This window comes from Pseudorca crassidens, chromosome 16, assembly GCF_039906515.1.
Source record: "Pseudorca crassidens isolate mPseCra1 chromosome 16, mPseCra1.hap1, whole genome shotgun sequence".
In the NCBI taxonomy this organism is placed as follows: Eukaryota; Metazoa; Chordata; class Mammalia; order Artiodactyla; family Delphinidae; genus Pseudorca; species Pseudorca crassidens.
The window spans coordinates 77,003,052-77,020,402 of NC_090311.1; the positions used below are offsets into that span (position 1 = coordinate 77,003,052).

Sequence of the window (17,351 nt, forward strand, 5' to 3'; positions counted from 1 at the left end):
CCCTTTTAATAAACCATGGAACGTTTAAGAAAATCATACAGTAAGCCACAAAGAAAACTTCATTAAACTTACTACAAACAGAAATGGTGTACAGACTATGTTCTCTGACAACAATGTAACGAAATATGAAATTAGTAAGAAAAGCAGAAACAAAAATAAAACCTACATAAGAATTTAAACTCTCTCCTAAATAATTTTTTAGTCAATGAGGATATCAATACCACAATTTTAGAATATCTAGTAAACATCAAAAATAGCAATGCTACCTTATACAATCAATGGTCGATGGTCAAAACTGTACTTAAGGAAAAATAAACTAAACACTTTAATCACTAAGTAACAGGGTGAAAAATGTTAACTGAACACTCCTTTCAAAATATACAAAAAGAATATCAAAAATATTAGAATAGGAAAAACAGAGAGAAATAAAAGCAGAAATTAATATGTTAGAAATAGTAGAAGTGATCTATGTAATAAATTGAAATATGATTGATCAATATGGTCAAGGATTCTTTTTTTAAATATAAGCTAAATACCAACGACATTAATCAAGAAGAAAAGAGAAAAAGAACAAAGTTAAGAAGAAAAAGGAATTATAAACACAGCCACTTTATATATCTCTGTACTGGAATTTTTGAACATTTAGGAAAGAGGATGGCCTCCAAATATATCTTTTTTCTCCAGAATTGACCAAAGAAGAAAATCTAAACAGAGTAACAAACCACCAGTAATATTGAGAAGTATGTCAAAGACCAAAAACTTTTTTTTGACATTCAAGAATTAAGTCATTTCTATAATAAACTGTTCCAAAGTAAAGAAAGAAAACCTCCCTACTTTTTTACAAAGACAGTATAACTTTGATATCAGTGCCTACCAAAGACAGTATGCATATAAGAAAACTAGAGGGAATGGGAAAAGACTCTTAAAAAGAGGGGATATACGTATATGTATAACTGATTCACTTTGCTGTACAGCAGAAACTAACACAACATTTGAAATCAACGAGACTCCAATAAAAAATTTTTAACAAAAGGAAAACTAGAGGGAACTCTTTCTTACCTATGAAAGCAGATCCCAAAGTCTTAAACAAGGATGGTATTTATAAACCATATTCAGCAGTGCATTGGCATTAACTCAAGTGGGGCTTCAATACTCCAGTGAGACAGAAGTGTATTAGGAAATCTGTTCATAAGTCACATGAAACAGATGATCTCAATAGACTCTGTATGTACTTCTAATCAAAAGAAAATTGAACTCAGTCAAACAGAATGCCTCCTGAGCATTATGAATATGTGTGCGCATGTGTGTGCACGTGCAGAGTATGTTTCCCAAATAAACAGAGTGTGTGACTTATTATAATTCAGCAAGTTACCCATGAAAAAATCAGCTGAGTTTCTAAAGTAATGGAAAAATATACAGAGAAACACAAGAAAGCTCATTCTAACACTATTTATAATAGCAAAGCACTGGAAACAGCTTGAGTGTGGGCTAAATAAATGATGCCACATCCCTTCAGTAGGGTGGAGTACATCCACTAAAGCCTGATGAAGGTTTACAGTCACTGCCGAGGAAAGATGTCCACAGTACAGAAGTCAGTGGAAACAAATGCTATAAAAGAATACTGAGACTGCGATCCCATTTTGGTGAAGTAAATGGATATACTCGACATGCATGTGCACAGAATGGAGAAGTTGAGTTTTTCAGAATATTTCTTAGAGAATGAGAGCTGACTTTTTGAGAAATAGATCATGATAAGTTGCTGGGATAGAAACAGACCTTGAGGAACATTGATAAGGGTGGGAGAGCTCTCCCCAGGTCAAAAGGGGAAATTTTCTTATTCTAAAATGGGGGGTGGGGGGAAGGAATGAATGGAGCTGGGAGGAAAAAGGGTAACCCTCTGTGATACGATTCTGCACAGGGACCCTCTGAAGCCACAATAAATTCTGTAAAATAAATAAACAAGCAAACAAATAACTCACAAAGTCTGGATAAGAATGGAAGTTTGCACGAACCAGTGAGGAGGTGACGGTCTGCAGCAAGATATTATGTAACCTCAGAGAAACATCAGATAATAAGGAAGAAGCATGCAAGTGGGAGACAGTGTAACCAAATAATGCCCCTAAGTGTACAGACATCAAAGGGAAATCTTAAGTCCGCCCCAGTCCATGAAACTGGAACGTGGACCAAAGTCAACCAAACCTTCAGGGGATCAGGCCACAGCTAATGTCCACTAGCAGGGATTTGCTATTGTTTATGTATGTACATGGGTGTGTGAAATGTTTTACGTGTACTTAATGTTATATTTAGAGTCAAAGAAATATTTTTTAAAGGTTATACACCAAAATGGGTGGTTACATTTAAAAGTCGTTTCTACCTTCTTTTTTGGGTCAATTATCTAAGTTTTTTTTATCATGAAGATGTATTCATTTTTAAGTTAAAGGACACAATAAAGTTACTTTCTTTTTAAAAAGAGAAAGGAAAACAATGCCATTAATACTGACAGTGGTAGTAGCTATCAGATGGCTCGGAGCGCCACTCTCATGGCCAAAGAACAATGGCAACTTTACATTGTACCTCAATGTACAGAAACAAACTCAAGACCAATGTTGTTTCATGCATGCTATACCTTAAAATACTCTGTTATTGCTGCCTAATTGGCCTGGAAGAAAGTTAAGACCTTTCACCCGCCATACTATTTTTCCTCATTTATTTAAGAAATATTAACGTTAATGCATCAGGCACTATGGTTGGCCCTGCAAATATAAGCTTGAATAAAGTGTGAATATAACACAATGGTTTGCAGGTCTTTTTCTAGCATATTCTAAGCTCCTTTAGAACTGACGCTCTGTCTTATTACACTTTTGCACATTGCCTGAAACTTAGAAGGTATGTTATTTCTTAATAAATAGTATCCAGTCTCTTACGGAATAACATCGGTCTTAAGTGCAAAATTTATTTATATACTTTTTAAATAAACTTATTTATTTATGGCCGCATTGGGTCTTCACTGCTGCATGCAGGGCTTTCTTTAGTTGTGGTGAGCAGGGGCTACTCTTCAATGTGGTGCGCGGTCTTCTCGTTGCGGTGGCTTCTCTTGTTGTGGAGCACAGGTTCTAGGCGCATGGGCTTCAGTAGTTGTGGTGCGTGGGCTCAGTAGTTGTGGCTCGCAGGCTCTAGAGCACAGGCTCCGTGGTTGTCGCGCACAGGCTTAGTTGCTCTACAGCATGTGGGATCTTCCCGGACCAGGACTCGAACCCGTGTCTCCTGCGTTGGCAGGCGGATTCTTAACCACTGCACCACCAGGCAAGTCCCAATTTAAATACTATAAACAAATTTTGAACTAAGCGCATATATGATGGAAGTGCTAGTTCAGTGAACCAAACTTCTTTTGGTGTTGAGTAACTCATTAAATCCTTAAACTTTTATCTATCAGAATACGAAATGCAAGTAATATAGGCACTTAATTGAAAAATCATTACTGTTAAAAATTGTCTATTCTGTATTTCTTACTAGTATAACATCCCCATGTCTTCATGCTTTTGTCTTTTAAACTCTGACTCAAAATTTCTCAAAATACTACCAGAATCAGAAAATTACAGATGGACTGAGATAGAAGGACTTCCAAGATAACGCTCACTTTTAAAATTTATTCAACAAATACTGATTACCTGCTTTGTATCAGGCACTGTTCTAGGTGCTGGAGACACACAGGAAATAAAACTATGTTTCTTGTTGGAGTTTACTTTCAAAGCCTAGAGATACTAAGTGAATAGGCCTTAAACAGCACAGACAAATGAGGAGGCAACAGAACTATAATCCAGAAAGGTATTTATAATATTCAGATGGACAAGTGAACACTTCTAAATCTTGAAAACCATAAAAAACAAAAACAAAAAAAAAACCCTCAGAATGTTGTTGAAGAATTTAAGAGTGTAGTCTGTGGGTTCCCAGAGTAGGCTGCCCCAAAATGTGCCTCTATAGCATATCGAGTATTTTGAATTAAAGCTACTTAAGAAATGGCCAAAGCAAGAGGGACACTCTGACCCTCCTTTCTGTCTCCCTGAAAGCAGGAAATAAATCTCTCACATGAAAGATTCATTTACACTTCCTGCATCTGGAGGTATAAGGACAAGTTTACCACCAGAAACAGGGAGTCTGGGTCAAGAAACCTTTGTAAACAAACCCTGTTACTTCTCTAATTGACAACCCAAAGCCCAAACTCTGCTTAGATTCTTCATTAGTTGGGCACTCAAAACCCAAGTTTCTTTGTCCTGTCAATTCCTCACAAATTTATTGTTTCTTTGTCTAAAAGGTATAGAAGCTGCCTGCTCTGGCCACTTCTTAGGTCTCATTTCTATGACCTCCACGGGCATGAATTAAAATCTATTTCTTTTTCTCCTGTTAATCTGTCTCGTGCCAATTCTATTAAGGACTCAGAAACTGGTAACTTCTCCCATCCTAAAAGAGTAGCGGTCTATCCTGTTTGTTTCATACTTCGAATTTTCACAACATGAGTAATCATAGGGAGAATTTGCCAAAGAGCATTTCTCGGGACATCTTTAGAAAATCATCCTGGCTCGCAAGCCTCCTGTAGATTAATTGTGTGGCTGTCAGAAAAGATGTATGAAAGCATGCCTCAGCGATGCGTTTCAAACTATGAACATCGGTGTCTATGAGATCCTTAGGTCTTCCAGATGGCAGGCTCGTAAGTCTGCCTTTGTCATTCTCCACTTAAACACATATTAACTATATCCATGTCAAATTTTTAAATTGTTACAGATTATCATTCCCACCTTCTCCCTTTTCTCTCCATGCTAAATAAACCTGCTGAAGCAAAAGAAGAAGGTTTATTTCACACATAACCTCATGAAAGAACCTACTGTCTACCTTTTTGCAAGAATCGGGAGGAGGCTTAATAAATTTGAAGTTAATGATACTTGGAGCAAACTTTCTGATAGGTGAGTAAAGAGGGACAATGAGATATAAATATCACATTGAACTCCAAGTACTGCCGATCTGAGACTTCTCCAGCCAAGGTGAAATATACACTTACGTATACATGCCTACCTATCTTATGATTACACCCACTTCAATAAAAACTACTGGTGTTAAATGGTTCTTCAGTCAACATAAGATTTTATTCTCTGTTTTTTTCCTGAGCATGAAATCAGTGCTCACTACAATAAAAACAGATTATCAAGAGTGGTCAAAGGAACATTTCAGCCACAAAATCTCTCATAATTCTATTCACCTGAAACAACCATTATTAAAACTACCATGTATATATTGAAAAAGATTCTCTTTATATGTGCTGACACTTTCTATTTTTTAACTCAACTGGAATGACTATATTAACTTTTCCTTTCATTATCAATTATCTAGCATTACACATTTCTGTTACCTATTTTTTTAATTCTAAAAGTAATACATGTAAATAGGTTAAGAGTAAATGTTCATTAGAACACACAGAAAAATAAAAGATCTCTCCCCCAAGAAGCAGCCACCTAACAGCTTTCTGTGCATCCTTTCAGAAATGTCCAGTATATATACAAGAATGTATATGTCTCTGAATACTTTTAATTTTATGCAGCTGGAATCTATCTATGCATACAGTAAGCATCTTGCTTTTTTTTTTCCCCTTAACCCCATATCCTAGATTGTCATACTAAAAAGACCAGAAACCGAGCCTGTTTCATACAGTTTTCCAATGGTATACTTATCTCAATTTTCAAAAACACAGTTTTACACTCTATAGGTATACTATTACTTATGTAACCAATCCCCTGTTGACAGAAAAATTGTTTTCAATTTTATGCTACTTATAAACAATTTTTCAGTGGACATCCTTTCCACAGTTGCACAAATATATCCCTAGAATACACTTCTTAAAGTAGAAATTCTGAGAGTAAAAGGATATATACATTTAAAGTTTTACGTGTATTGTTGACCAAGGTTTGTTTGGTTTTCTTGAATTTCATCAGTTTATACTCCCACCAAGAAGATGCTTCGCAACGTTTTCACCAATGATGGGTATTACCATTTTTTTGTCTGTGCCAATCTAATAAGTGAAATATGATCTCTACTTATTAGTTTAATTTCCATTTCTTTATTTGCCATGTTGAGAATCTTTTATTATTTTATTAATTGTTCTGTGAACTACCCATTGCCATCTGTTGTCTGTTTTTCTATTAGGCGATATTCCCTTTTCTTATACATTTATGAAAACTCTGTATATTACACAAACTAGGCCTTTGTCTTTCATATAGATTGAATATTTTACAAAATTCCCATCTGCTTTTTATTTTATAATGATATTATTTATCCTAAAAGTTTTAATTTTCATGTAGTCAAATTTATCAGTCTTTTACTAATCACTTACTAACATGATTTAACAGTAACATGTACTGAGATGGTTGAGGCAATAACTGTACAGCACTGTGGCTAGCTTTGCTATTTACACCACCTGTCTTTCTTACTCAACCATAAGCTTCATGAGAGCAGGGACTACATCCTGCTAACAACTGCACCTCATTGCCCAGATTACGGCATATCCCCTAGCAGACACTCAATTAATCTTTGATGAATGGATAAAGTTTCTATCAAAACCCAGGTCCATTGGACTCCAAGCAGTCTCTGTTACCAAGGATGCCCCTTCAGGAGACTATACAAGCAATTAAGAGGAAAGATATTTGAGAAAACAGATAAAAGAGAAAAGGAAGCTTTTCTGAAGAGATATATATATATATGTATGTATATATATATCTCAAGTGTTTTGCCTCATATATATATATATATAATACATATATAAACACACACATACATACTCGCATGCACACACACATACACGGGGATAGAGGATTAACAAAAACCCTCTGAGGAATAGCAGTGTGAAACTATAGAAGTTAAGGTTAAGCGTGTGTGTGTGTGTGTGTATACATGTGGAAAGTACATTCAGAATTTATGTCTTTCGTTGCATGAAAAAATTAGTTTAAAAGCCACAAAGCATTCATTGCCTGAAATCACTGTGTGCTCTCTTAGTGACATATATGGTTATTATGCTATCTTCCATTATGGTGTGAGTTCTAGGGGGTCCTAATTATGTCAATTTTAAGTAATAGCTCCCTTAAATCCTTCCTTAATCAAATGGGATGTAAAGAATTAAGGCAATAAATGCATATACTTAAGAAATATATGCTGTATACATACATACATACTTAATATAGAATATATATTTTCAATAGAAATATGTATTTTCTGTATATCAAGTCTCTGATATAAAGTAATTCTAGACAGTCTGGAGGGAAAGTACTGGATTGGAGGTAAGGACAGGCAGGACATAATGCCGAATGACTAGAGATAAATTGGCTGAAGTCACAGGTGAAAAAGAAGGGACAGACCAGCCGTGGGGCTTGACTACTCCGAAGACTAGAACAAGTTATACACCAAGTATCAGAGAGTCAATGAAAGTGCATGAGGAAGTGTGTGAGGGCTTCCCAGAGTCTAAAATAAAGATTGGTGGAGAAAAGAAGTGGAAGCACAGAGATTAACCAGAAACCTCACAATAGCCAGCTAGCAACACGGTCTCAGGTGTTTACATCTCAAACATCTGCTGAGCACCGTCTATGCACCAGAGATGGAGGCTACCAATGTATGAGGTGTGTGATGCTGGGTTCAAAGAATGGGTGAAGTAACAGAATGTAGCATTTCAGCCCGGAGGCAACTACGAAAGAAACTTTGTTCCTCCATTTCCTGATGAGGAAACCAAGAGGAGGGTGTATCTGCAATAATCATGATGCTACGGCCTTCTATCAGCTCATCCAGAACTTTCCTTCCTATATCCAACAGTTCCAACTAAAGTTCCTTTTCTAAGACATATTTAAAAGGCAGAAACAACAAGAACAAAAACAGAAGTGGAAGAAGAAAGCATGACTGTATTAACGAGGGAGAAGATGACAACGTAAGTATCCAAAAGAAGTGGGCATATATGATAAGAAGAACAATAATATGCTAATGTTAAGCCTCTGACGTACATCATCACACTGAAGCCATCCAACAACCTTATGAATGTCTGCAAAGCGTGAACAGGAATGCATCATACCACTGCAATTTTTGCTGAGCATATGCCAAGTTACCTAGAAGTTGCAGATACAGATCTCCACCCTAGATGACTCGCCCCCTTTAACCAAAGGCAAAACTACTGCTCTGGTCACCTGTCACGCTCAGAGATGGGTTTAAATACTAAACATCATTGACTTCAGTGCAACTAAAGTAAAACTTGAAAGCCTCAATTAAGAAGCATGTTATAAAGCTGCTGTAACTGTTACACGATCATGTTAAATAGACATAAGTCGGGTGCCTTGAAAGCCCAATCATACTTCTTACCCAGCAACTCATACAGAGAATTCAGAATCGATTTCCAAGATTCCCCTGCTTCTCTCCCAGCGACATCCGCAAAGTGTGCAGCGCTGCTGTACACGTGCAGCCTGTCTATACACTCGAGCACAAGGTTGATCATTCCCTGGAAGGGTAGAAAAGTCCCCATCAGAAACTGCGATTCTGCTCACAGGGAAAAAAAAATGCTAAGTTGTTTTTTTTTTTAAAAAAGCCTGGCACAAAGTCAGTCTGTTAATCATAAAGAACATTGAGCTCATTTACTCAAAGGACAGGAAGAAACACACTTGCATGTGAAATAAAATGTTCTTGAAATGATTCGAGTGGTTTTTAAATCCTGAGTGCTATTCTCAAATAGAAGCAGAACAATATAAAAATATGTACTTCATACTTACATTTGCCAGGCTTAATAGTAGAATGATGAATCCATCATAACAGTATTCTACCGTAAGTGAAAGGGTTCAGAGTGTGCCACCCCAAAATATGCCACTTTGGCACAAGGATTATTTTGGGCTGAAGGCAGCTGAGAAAAAGCGGACATGAAAAATTCCCTACCCTTCTCTGTTCCACCAGGAAGGGCAGGAGGATGCTTGAGACGATGTTTGATCTACACATCAAACTAGCCCTTACTGTCCACTAGTTTCTCCCATATATCTCCTTCCCACAATGTGTTGCCCCTCCAAGCTGAAAATTCCTTTCGTCTTATCACTTCCCTACAAATGTATTATTCTTTGTGTTAAGATGCTATGTAAACCTGAGTTCTAACCACTTCTTGGAGTTACCCATCACTGAGTACTCCCATGTACACACACGGTGCACACATTAATAATCTATTTGTTGTTCTCTTGTACATCTGTCTTTGGTCGGTCTAAACTGCAGGGCCCCAACCAATGAACCTGAGTAGAGGAAAATGATTTTTTCCCCTACCCTGCAAAAGCGTAAGAGCAGATCCTTACTTTTAGGGAGGACACCATCATCATCATCATCAATCATTCCTTTTTAACAGTAAACTGAAGATATACTAAATTAATAAAGAAAAGCTCAAGAAAACGTATCTTCAAAGCAAATCAAAAATTCATTATAGAACTTTGTAAGAAGCTGTCTACTTTTCAAATTATGCTTTTAATTATGCTTTTACTTTTCAAATTATGCTTTCTAGATCAAGGTTGTCAAAATGAGGCAAAGCCCATGAAAGGAAGAGCTATAAAGAGTTGACAAATTAACTTATTCACACAAAGAATGTAAGAGGCATTATGACCCGAAGAACATTTCTAGGTTCCCATTCAGATTGTCTTATATGAGAAATTGAGAAAAACACTAATCCAAGTCAATATTTCAAAATTTCACAGCCCGATATTTCATTTTATTTTTCTAGATATTAAATAAGTGTAGTATACCTAACAGTTTGGCATGTACAAAAAAGAAATGATCCCAATAAACGATTCCATGTTGCTATTATAGGTTTACGTTGACATTTCCTGTGCTTTCATGCCATTGTGAGCTCTAGAGAGGTCATTTCTTTTCTACACAGTGAAAAAAAATCCTCAAAAATTAATGTACGTTTCAACAGCTTTTGATGGAAAATTAGGAAACAGTTTTAAAACTAGAAGAACATAGATTTAGGAACTATGGGAACTCAACCATGTCCACTAACCTATTTTCTTAAATACTTTTTACAAAGATACTTTCACTCAGAAAAATGCATTAAGCCACATACAGGGGGCACTGAGAAGAATGGGAAGACTTGCTGATCTGGCCTGATGTGCCAGCTCAACTCTGACATCCTCCCACGGAAATTCTTGAATACATGGTACTAGTTTGGACACTAGCATCAGGACCATTAGATGTGTCACTTGGTCCTTCTGTTATTCTGCCTATAAAATATGCACTTGAGCTCTTTTTAGCAGGGGAACTTCCGGAAAATAAAATCATACACAGAATCTTAACATATGCAAAAAGAAAAAATGAGGGTGCTCTGTCCAAGCAGGGAGTCTGCAGCCTGCCTCCCAGGTGGCCCTCTCCCAGGCAACTTCCATCCCCAACCCAAAGCTCCAGTGTATCCTGAAGCATTTCCAAGGAGCCCCAAGGAACCTGCTGAACACTTCGAAAACCCTTGTACTTTCCAAAGCCTGTATCCATTTAGACGCTTTTGAGAGTCTGTTTTTATATAACGAGCATGAAGCAAACTACTGTGCAACAATGATCAGAGTGGAAGCTGAGCAGAGAGTAAAATAAAACGTCTTTTGCCAGAGAAGCAAAGAGTGTCATCTTTTAAAATTAATACTTACTGAGAGAGAAATAAAAACCGTTGCAGGATTCCCCCAAGGCCTGGTTCCCTCGTTCCCTTGTACAGTAGTACACCTGCTCATGTATATCTCAAAATGCAGATGTCAAATAGATAGAGAATCTTCCCCACCAAGAAGTTGTTTCCCCAAGACAACGACAGAAAAGAAATGATCATTGGTAGAAACTCACCTCTTCCTGGAAGAGATTCTGCCGATTTTTTAGAGCTCGTAATCTGTTCTGCTTATCTTCATGCTCTAAGTGCTCATCTGGTGGGTGGAAGTAGCCAATCAGGTCCTGCAGACTTAGACTTACAGACTCTATCGGTAAGTCTACAGTGGAAGCCTTTGCTTTTTTGCTGAGAGCATCAAGGCCCCTAAAATAAATAACAAATGTTTCTCCACATCAGTGATTCACAATTTTGTTTATTCTTTTTTAGTCTATAGATGATAGAACGCTTTACTCTCTCTCCCTATATGCCTGTAAAAGGAACATATAAGAAAGGCCCTAATTTTCCTCAAACAAAAACAATGAATATATTCAAATGAGAAATGTTCTATTCTGTTAAGTATATATAATTCTATATTTAAAACACCAGTATCAAGAGAAACTCATCTAGAAGAAAATCTAAAGGATCTGGAGAACCAATGCCTACAAAACCAATGGTCTAAATATTTAGAAACCAACTGATTTTCATTTTACTATAAAACACTATATACTTCACCATTTGAGATGCAATTTCCCAGGCTCATAATTCTGACATTTACTTGTTCTGTTTTGTTTTGTTTTTGGCATAAACACCGTTAACTGCTATGCTATCACTGACACTCACTGCCATCCTGCCTAATTCCTGCCAATTTAAAGATATATCCCAATGATAATAATTTAGAAAATTCACTTATTAATCAGAAAACAATATATTAACATGTTTTTCCATTGTCTGAAAGAGATGTATTTAAGAAGTAGATTAAGAAACAGCATCGAGTTGCATTTTCTAACCTTTAAAGAAAAGCATATGACTGGCATGTAAATGTGTTAATTTGTTGGTCTTCTGAGACTCTGAATTTTAAAACTCATAGCTTTGTATGTATCTGGAAAAAAACACTTTAAAGCATAATGTTTGTAAATCAAAATTATTCCAAAATAAAAAGCTCAGTAAAAAACTACCCAACAGATACCATAAAAGAATGGGAAAATGCCTATACTATAGTTGATATAGTAACATTCCTATTAGTCATGACAAAATTTGATGCATAAATATTATACTTCCTTTTCTGCCCTCTGCATTGGCAAAGTTATATGGCAATATTTTATTCCAAGGAAATATTTCTTTCTAGTTATCTGACTGCATTACGATTTTTATTTTAAAAAACAATAAAAACCTTATAAATGAAAAATTAGCTTATCTTTGAACTTTATGATGCTATTAAAATATATCATTTACATAAATATTACTAATAATTTTGGAATATTATACTTCAGCTTTATAAACTGTTCAAATAGTAAAACTGCATGACTATCTTAAAGTTTCTACCTGTAATTCCAAATCAAGTACATCAATGAAATTCATCGATTACCTTGTCTTGCCATCTCTACAAGGCCTTCTATGCCCAAAAAGCAACAGAAAGGACTTGTCAGAAGAAAATTATTTCTCCCTTTCTAAAATGAATACTCATATGCAATGTAACATTGCTGTTCTAAACATTTTAACCCATTAATTCTAGTTGAATAATAAATATAACAAAGTCAAATTCAAATCCCATCATGCAAAAGTAAATAAAATTCAAAAGTAATTCAAATATAGTATCTACATTTTCAAACCTAAAGAGAAATAATAGCAAATGTCAGTTTTTAGGTTATTAGGTTGAATATATCTGCTATCAGAAATGTAACCATTCAATTGCTTTCCAGGAGAAGCCTCTTGTCAGAAAAATGCTATCCAAGACTCTTAAAAATGTTAATGATATTGCAGCCATATCTTTTTCAATCCGTCTCCCAGCATAATGGAAATTTTAAAAAATAAACAAATGGGACCTAATTAAACTCAAAACCTTTTGCACAGCTAAGGAAATCATAAGCAAAATGAAAAGACAACCCACAGATTGGGAGAAAATATTTGTAAATGATATGACCGACAAGGGATTAGTCTCCAAAATTTACCAACAGCTCATGAGACTTAATATCGTCAAAACAAACAACCCAATCAAAAAATGGGCAGAAGACCGAAATAGATATTTCTCCAAAGAAGACATACAGATGGCCAAGAGGCATACTGAAAAGATGTTCAATATTGCTAATTATTAGAGAAATGCAAGTCAAAACTACAATGAGATATCACCTCACACCGGCCAAAATGGCTATCATGAAAAAATCCACACACAATGAATGCTGGAAAGGGTGTGGAGAGAAGGGCACCCTCCTACACTGTTGGTGGGAATGTAAATTGGTACAGCCACTATGGAGAACAGTATGGAGGTTCCTTAAAAATCTAAAAGTAGAACTACCATATGACCCTGCAATCCCACTCCTGGGCATATATCTAGAGAAAAACATGGTCCAAAAGGATACATGCACCCCAGTGTTCATTGCAGCACAGTTTACAATAGCCAAGACATGGAGGCAACCTAAATGTCCATCGACAGAGGAATGGATAAAGAAGATGTGGTACATATATGCAATGGAATATTACTCAGCCATTAAAAAGAATGAAATAATGTCATTTCCAGCAACATGGATAGACCTAGAGATTGTCATACTGAGTGAAATAAGACAGAGAAAGAGAAATATATGATATCCCTTATATGTGGAATCTAAAAAAGAAATGATACAGATGAACTTATTTACAAAACAGAAACAGATTCACAGACTTAGAGAACGAACTTATGGTTACCAGAGGGGAAGGGATAGTTAGGGAGTTTGGGATTGACATGTACACACTGCTATATTTAAAACGGAAAACCAGCAAGGACCTACTGTACAGCACAGGGAACTCTGCTCAATGTTATGTGGCAGCCTGGATGGGAGGGGAGATTGAGGGAGAATGGATACATGTATATGTGTGGTTGGGTCACTTTGCTGTGCACCTGAAACTATCACAACATTGTTAATTGGCTATATTCCAATATAAAATAAAAAGTTTAAAAAAATGTTAATGATTCTAAGTTTTAGGACTCTCCAATAAAGAGACATTTTTCATCTTAATTTATCAAGGACAAAAAAATGAAAAAAAATAATTAGGGGAAATCAAAGGTGGTAGAAGCGTGCTATGTCACAACAAAACTTAAAGCCATGAATTCCAGCTCTACATTTTATAATCTGAAGATTAAATCACATTACAAACATACATTCCTCCCTTATCCCATTTACTTCAAGAATACATTTATTCACTAATGTGTATAAAATGGATAACTAATAAGAACCTGCTGTATAAAAAATAAATTCAAAAACTAAAAAAAATTTTTTTAAAGAATACATTTATTAATATACCTGGAGGAAAAAAAGCTAGACCTTTTTTTTTTTTTAACAGTGCAGAAAAATAGAACCCTTTCCCCTATACATGAAAACAAATGCAAACACACACACACCCTCACACACACCCCACCACCACCACTACCCTAACCTTGGGGAGAGAGACCAGAAGGGTCACAGAAAATAAACTGCGTAAGAAAAATACAAACGAACAAAAACAAAACCGATCTCAACTTCCACTCTAAGAAGTAGAAAAGAAAGGTCTGAGTTTACATTTTTTAAATGAGTCTCTTAATAGTATATAAATCTACATTAATAAAATGAATACCTAAAAAATTTTACTTTGAAGAATATATGGATATTTTAAAATATTATAAAGATATTGAGGTTTTAAATACTTTTAGTGCTTTTATGAATGTGATAGAAGGATCAAACTATGTTACTTAAAATAACATACCCTTTACAATGTTCTGTAATTATGTAAAACTTTTCAAAGTTTCTAAGCTATATTAAAGAAGCTAGATTAAATTACATTAAGCTATATTAAAGCTATATAAATTCAGGAATTCAAATAATTCAGTAATATTAACAAGCACATAAGTAAAATCCATATATATAGAAATATATATATAAAAATGATGAATTAAATAATATAACCAGCGGGTGAGTATTCTAGAAAGAAAAGAGAAAAAAATAAAGCTAAATTAAAATTTAATTTTTGAAAAACTAATACATAACTAAGGTCAGTTAAATGTAAAAAAGAGAAACAGACTCATTATCTTCATCCATAGCATCTGTTACATGATCACAGGAAAGAGACACACTTTTAAAAGGAGATGCTGGATAACCAGGAAAAGATGGTAGTTTGATGATGGGCTTGTGATTAGAAATCTGAAGGAGAAAAAAAATACCAAAATAGAACTAGCAAAGATTAGACTACATTTGCCAGGGGAAACATGGAATCGCATCTCAAAATACGAATTTCATGTGTCAACTACATCTGAGTTGCTTTCAGCCAAGATAAAGTGAAACAACCCTCCTCCCCCTCCAAAAAAAACACAAGACAAAATATTTGGAGAAGAACACATTTCAAGACACTGGACATCAAGAGATAAAGGACAGATATGGTAACAACCAAGGTGAGTCCTACAATGGCTCCACTTTGCTTTAGGAGAATTTCTAGGCTATGACACAGGTATGGGAACCCAGGCGAGGCAAAGAAGACTCCCTGAGTTGAGGAGACATTGCTGAGAGTCTGGGAGACCAAGGTTGCTAGAGTTTGCAGGACACAGTACCAGAGAGGAGACCGCTACACAGGAGTGGACTCTAGAGAAATACAGAGGGTCCCCCTCAAATATTCAGCAGAAGGTTGATCAACACATACACGTGAGAAAACTACCCAGGGCAGGGAACAAAGCCTTCTGAAATAATTAGAGAAAATAGTAACCAATACTCACACGGGATGTGAAATGGTGCCTCTTCCCATCAGTCAGATTGGGAACCCTTGTAATTCATGGGGCATCACGTTGAGTAACCAGATGGTCTTGCCTCAAGAGTGGGGAATAATTACCCCTAGATTTAACACGGATCTGCACCCACCCCAAAAATCCTAAAAGCAAATTCCAGAAGAATCAAACTTAACCAAGTAACTTAACCGCCTCCCAGAAAAACTCAAAAATATTGACAGGAAGACAAAAATATCCAGTACCCAACAAATTTACAATGTCTGACAACTAAACAAAAATGACCAGATAGGTAAAGAAGAATAAAATATAATCATCAATAAGAAGAAAAATCAATGAACCAAAAGAAAAAAAAAAGTCAGCTTAGAATGTTAAACCCAGAAAAAAAATCACTTAAAATGAAGGTAAAATAGGACATTTTCAGATATACAGTCGCCAAAGTTTCCATCTCCAGGAGACCTACACCATAAGAAATGTTAAAAGAAGCACTTTGGGAATAAAGATAAACTACCCACAGGAAATGCAAATCCTCAAAAAAATAATAAAGATTAAAACACCTGAAATGGTAAATATATGCACAAAATATTAGGTGCATTTGTTATTATTTAAATCTCTTTGAAATCTAATTGACCTTAAATAAAAATGATAAAAATGTACTGTGGGGTTTATAACATCTATAAAAGCAAAACGTATGACAAAAAATCACAAAGACTGACCTGAAAGTAGGCTGTGGTAAGTTAAAGTTGTATGCTAAACATCTTAAGCAACAACTAAAATAACCAAAAAAGGAATTATAACTAACAAGCCAACAAAAAAAGAAGATGGAATTGCAGAAAATTCTCAACCCAAAAGAAGGTAGAAAAAGTAGGAAAAGGGACAAAGATGAGAAGGGACAAATACTGAACAAATAATAAGATGGCAGGCAAACTTATATATCAATAATCATATGAATATAAATGGACTAAACTTCACAATTAAAAGGTGGTGATTGCCAAATTGGATAAAAAATCAAAACCCAAGTACATACTGCCTAAAAGAAATGCTCTTTGACTCTAAAGACAATAGTAAGTCAAAAGTAAAAGTTTTTTTTTAATATACAATGCTAACACCAAGGAAAACAAGAGAGCAGAAATGCTGTATTAACATCATACAAAGTTGATGTCATAGCGAATATCACTAGGGATTTTAAACAGGCGATTTCATAATAAAGGGGTCAGTTTATTATATCCTAAATTTTTTGATGAATCTAATAACAGAGCTTCAAAATACATGAAGAAAAAAATGACAGAACTGCCAAGGAGAAACAGAAAAATCCAATTATAGTCAGATTTCAATACCCTTCTCTCAATAATGAATAAAACATACGGACTGAAAATCAGTAAGGAAGCAGAAGATCTAAACAACACTATCACCCGTCTAGATCAAATTGACATTCTTTAGCACTCCACCCAATGAAAGGAGAATGGGCACATGGAACATTTATTTTCCAGTGCACACAGAACATTTACCAAGATAGAACATATTCTGGTAGAGCAACTAACAGAAAACATTATGAAAATGTCTGAGAGGACTTGTAATTGAGTTGATTAGTATGACCTTGGCTATGAAGGTAACAGAAAAGGGACCGGTGCTTAGACTGAGTTGTAACACTGTTCCTGGTTCAGCGACAGAGTAAGGGCTATAATTTGTTCAGGCTGCCTCTGAGTAGCCATGCCTGTCTCTCCATGCAACCTACATACCTCCTCC

General features: G+C 35.5%; 1 protein-coding gene across 1 annotated transcript in view; it reads right to left on the minus strand.

Annotated features, from left to right (window-relative positions):
- The window catches only part of RYR2 (ryanodine receptor 2), a 721,598-nt gene that overhangs the window by 345,988 nt on the left and 358,259 nt on the right, over positions 1 to 17,351 (minus strand). Inside the window, exons 15-16 of the mRNA XM_067710999.1 lie at positions 10,867 to 11,050; positions 8,383 to 8,518 (exon numbers count right to left, since the gene is read on the minus strand). Of these exons, the coding sequence (XP_067567100.1) occupies positions 8,383 to 8,518; positions 10,867 to 11,050 (320 nt within the window). The remainder of the gene's footprint in view (positions 1 to 8,382; positions 8,519 to 10,866; positions 11,051 to 17,351) is intronic.